Source organism: Macrobrachium rosenbergii, chromosome 5, assembly GCF_040412425.1.
Source record: "Macrobrachium rosenbergii isolate ZJJX-2024 chromosome 5, ASM4041242v1, whole genome shotgun sequence".
In the NCBI taxonomy this organism is placed as follows: Eukaryota; Metazoa; Arthropoda; class Malacostraca; order Decapoda; family Palaemonidae; genus Macrobrachium; species Macrobrachium rosenbergii.
Genome location: NC_089745.1, coordinates 37,460,490 through 37,465,489, shown reverse-complemented (window position 1 = coordinate 37,465,489; position 5,000 = coordinate 37,460,490). Strand labels below are relative to the sequence as shown.

The window sequence follows — 5,000 nt, the reverse complement described above, 5'->3', positions numbered from 1 at the left end:
GAGAGGGAGAGGGGGGTGGGGAGGCGAGAATTCTGATTAAGCGTAAAAGTAAGATACCTGCTGACTAGCCACCTGAAAAAGTGTTCTAGGTCTCATTCTCATCCTCACTTCGGGCTCCTCAGGGACATCTCCCAGAAGGACGTTGACGAGGGCGTACTCCATTAGCGAGAAGAACACGAACACCGTGCACGACGACATGAACACGTCGATGGCCTGTAATGGAAGGGAGAGATATACTGAGCAATAAGAATAACTATGGCGTTTTATGCAAGATTTACTATTATATTCACAACTAGAACTATAAATACGATGAAACATCGTATAACAGTCACTGCCAAGGTATGATTGGCTCTTTACGTCACATGATTTAGGGGCGTTGATGATGATGATGATGGTTAACAGGCAACTAGAAAAAAAATATATGAATTTTACACGAAGGGAAATTTGCGGATAGTTGTCGTTATCCTGTCAGTTAATTATAAGTAAACTAATCTTGTCTGCAACAAATAGAAGCACCGACACTAATGTCATGATTCACCTTTGCAATAAATTGACAATCATAATGTATCCACGTACAGTTAGCCGTCTTTAAAGATACAGTGGTTATTCATCCCTTTTTTTTTATCGCCCTACAAATGTGAGTCGTAACACTCCTTCGGTTTCCTAGCATGTCTCCCTGAACAACTATACCTATGCAGGTATACCGAATGCACTAGTGTGCCCAGACGAAACAGGGTTTGTATCAATACGTTGAAACATGCGTGCCAGTCGCACCTGCTCAAGTTAACCTCCACAGGTGTACATATAGGCGTAACCTCTCTTAGTGCTGTTTCTCATAAGATTGCTGAATGAGAAAGGTTGGCGGAGTCAATTATTTCTGACAAATTTATAAATAAGTAATGGAAAACATCTTAATGAACCTAAAAAGGTCAAGGTCATGTAAGTAGGGTTCCTCTTATTACTTTCAAGGGTACGAGAAGGACACACGGAATTAAGGAAACACCATTACGGGATTATTCTATGACATGGAAATCATTTCACGTAGGGGGTACCAGCCACAAGTGCGCCTTGCGAGGCACACTGACGATGGCACTAGAAGTTCTTGGCAACGTCTCTTCATAGGCCTCAGCTGCGTTGCTTTCTGTCTTTTACTTCACATTCAGTCCCTCTGGTCTCTTCCTACTTAGCTGTCGAACTTCTTTACCTTTACTTTGCTCATTTGTTTTCACTCCTCATTTGCGAAAAAAAACTTTTGGGCGAACACTAAGTCTAGATATGTGACTCGTCTCACTAAATAATAATAATAATAATAATAATAATAATAATAATAATAATAATAATAATAATAATAATAATAATCACTGTTTTTATAACAGATCACTTTCTTAAAGTACGATACTATGGACCCAGATCCCATTACTCCGCTAAGTCTTTCGATCTTTAGGAAGTTCTGTCCTACCTGGTCGAAAACCATATAGCTTCCTATTTCCTTAAAATGACAAAATTCTCGAAACGGGACCGCTTTTAACCTAGTTAGTCCCTTCCAATTTGCGCGTGTAAATCTACATCAAAGGTACGTCGCCTCGATACCAAACTCTTGCGATTAAGCCAATCTTGGAAGGCAATATACACTGCTGCACAAACTAATCACTTTACTGGTCACTAATCCTAGGCACGAACAGTAAACATCGGTTCGAGGGATGAAATCCTTCTGGCGTCATCAGTGAGTAGTCAAAATTGACTGAGGAAATAACTGACTTGGCAGGTGAGATGCGTTTAGCATGCAGTTGAAATTTAACTCAAAATCGGCAGCAAAACACAAGAAGGATGATGCAGCAAAAAAAAAAAAAAAAAAAAAAAAAAAAAAAAAAAAAAAGGACGGTATTCAGACCTTTTCCTAAACTTCCCTTCTTTGCCTTGGAATATAATGATAAAATTTCTGTATGCTACATGGGAAAATCATCATAAAGCATAAATTAGGAATAAAAAGCAATGCTATTTTTTTAATATTAACCTCAGTAACGTATAAAGAGACTCATGTTGATTTTTAAGTTGACTTAGGATACAATCATCGGAAATCGTGATAATTCTATTCACTGGCTTCTAACTTCCTGGGTTTTTCCTTGTTCTAGTGAATAGATTAATGACGATACTCTCAATTTAATAATGAAGGAATAACTTCTATACTATGTTCTCTTTTCATGTTTAATTTGTTTACGAAACACACCAATATATCACGGCCATGATACTGATGGGACCTCAAACAATACGTGTTTGTAAATACTATTATAATGCAATTTTTAAGAGGCAATGAGGCCGCAACAAGCTGTTTACAGCATCGTAAAAGATGCGCCACAGCCATAAGTACCAAATTTCCTTTTTAGAACGTGAACTAGGCGTTCAGAGGAAAACAATTATTCTTTAAAACATGATATCAAACTATTTAGCTAACACCAAAAATCAATAATTGCAGTCTGAGATCATAAGAAAAGCTTTCTGACTTACAATAGATCCAATATATGGATGAGCAAAACTTTCCTCTCTCTCCCTCTCTCTGGAAAGAGCACGGTTATAAAACATCCCCTAAATCGCCGCCAGACTGGAATGATTCTAGAGAATAAAAGCAGAGCAATTCCCGAATTGAAGTTTCCCAGACGATCTAATTCACCACAACTTCCAAACAAAACTTTGAATTTATACTTCTCAAAAAAAAAAATAAATAAATAAATAAATAAAAAAAAAATAAAAAAAAAGGTTCGAAGTTTTCTCTTTTTTCGCCCTATTCGCATCGAAGATTCGCATTCTGATAAAGAAAGTTCTTTAATTTCTCACAAACAGAAAGTACCCAATTTGCTTGGAACAAGAAAGTTAATTCCTTTTAGCTACTGGATTGGTTCCATGTGACTAGTGGCTATAAGTATCAACGTTTTGAGACCGATATTTCTGCCCCATGTGAATGTCAGTGAATTCCAGAACGGGGGCTATTTCTAGATATCTGAATTCCTTCACAAATCATCTGGTTAAAAAAAATATCGCAGTTCGATGAAAGCTCGCTTCAAGCTCAGTCAGCTGCAGACGTTGACCCTTTTCTTTGGTCAATTTTTGATATTTCGAGAAAAAATATTACTTCAGGTTTTTAGTTTCTCCTCTGAAGATCGAGTTTTGGAACATCTCGAACCGCAAAAACAAAATGCTACCTATAACATTAACCGAACGTCCGTTACAGCACTGCACGCGCGGCTTTGTAAATCGTAGTAGGCTATATTATTAGAAATGTAAACTGGAACGAGAAAACCTTTAAGCGAAGAAAAACATACACAGACATGACGGACTAGTTATAAAAAATTTATAACTGCTAAGATTCCATACCTAAAAAGATTTTGATAAGGAGCATAATCAGATACCGATTAGTACACAATACATGAGAATGCACAAGCAATGCCCTCCGAATGACTATCTCCACTTGGGTTAGAATGATCAGAGTTTCTGCATGTTGTTATATGAGTACATAAAACATACACACACACACACACACACACTTGTATATATATATATATATATATATATATATATATATATATATATATATATATATATATATATATATATATATATATATATATATATATATATTATATATGGTATGTGTGAATGTACGTATATTCATCTAAAAATATGTGTGAATCTTTCCCCCCTTGCAGGGAGTGGCTGTTGAAGGTTCAACCCTTCTGTTTCTATGTAGGTATTTCTAGGGATGCGTATACATGTACGCATATGAATGTTTCTAATGCTCTCATAACATAAATTAACCCCTATCAGAAGCATATTCAGATTCCTCTGTGTAACAAATGTTTTATTCACTTTTCAAGACGCCTGGATTCAAACTCATTGAAGCAGCAGTTCACGGTAAAATATAAATGTCCCCGTAACCCCTACCAACGTGCCGTTGACAGCTTACTTAAATGACCAAACCCTCCCCATACCTTGATGTAAGAGACGGGGGCAGGGACTTCTGAGAATTGGCGTGTTGGGTGGAGAGCGTCAGGAGGGAAGTGACCCCCAGGGTCACTCGGGCTGGAACGGCCTCAGGTCTGATCCAGAAACTGATCCAGGACATGATGACGATGAGACACGTTGGGATGTACGTGTGGAACAGGTAGTACCCCAGGCGACGCTTGAACGTGAAGACGATCTCCAAGCAGGTGAAGTTACCTGTAAAAACACAGACGGGAATTACCGGAATGGAAGACAAAAGTAGGCTGGCATGAAAATTAAAATTTCATACGGGGAGAGAGAGGGCGTAACCAAGACTCCATCGTGAGAACATCAAATCAAATATTTAAGTCATTAATATCACAGACAAAACCTTGCCGCTCTGGCAAGGATGAAAAATAACGCGCTAATAAAAATGAAGCTTTAATGAAGAAGAAGATTATTATTATTAAAGTAGTTTAAGAAGAGCTGACTTTCAGCTCTCAGAGGGCTGGCCCGAAGGATTTGATTAAAATACTAGGTCAAGGCCTGAAGTCAACGCTAGGACCCAATAGATCATCCGATACAAAGATGAATGAATTAAAATGAAATTAAAAACTCCACATAGGCACATCCTCTCATACAATAAATACATTTACTCAGACTTCCTTACATACATACTAAAACGGTATATTAAAATTCAGAATATAAATTAAACAAAATTTTAAAAATTTTTCTTTGTGAAAATTCAAATGTTAAAAGGGTTTTTATACTTTTATTATTTGCTTATTTTTATATTTTGTTAATTAAATTACAGTTCTTCATGAACATCAAAACTGGAATGATTGAAAATGAAAGATTCTGACAAAATTTCTTTCACTGATCTATTTCAAAAGTAGACATTCGTTGTCGGTCAGGACATTCGATAACACATGTCTGACCGATTATTACTCTGCATTCTGAGCACTCAGGAGCCGGGCCATGTGGGCTGCTCATTAAGTGCCCATGTGTCAGAGAGTATGGCCTAT

General features: G+C 37.1%; 1 protein-coding gene across 1 annotated transcript in view; it reads right to left on the bottom strand.

Annotated features, from left to right (window-relative positions):
• LOC136838665 (glycine receptor subunit alpha-4-like) overlaps positions 1-5,000 on the bottom strand; it is an 825,852-nt gene that overhangs the window by 88,001 nt on the left and 732,851 nt on the right. The window contains exons 14-15 of the mRNA XM_067104011.1: positions 3,999-4,212; positions 66-253 (exon numbers count right to left, since the gene is read on the bottom strand). Coding sequence (XP_066960112.1) covers positions 66-253; positions 3,999-4,212 — 402 coding nt within the window. The remainder of the gene's footprint in view (positions 1-65; positions 254-3,998; positions 4,213-5,000) is intronic.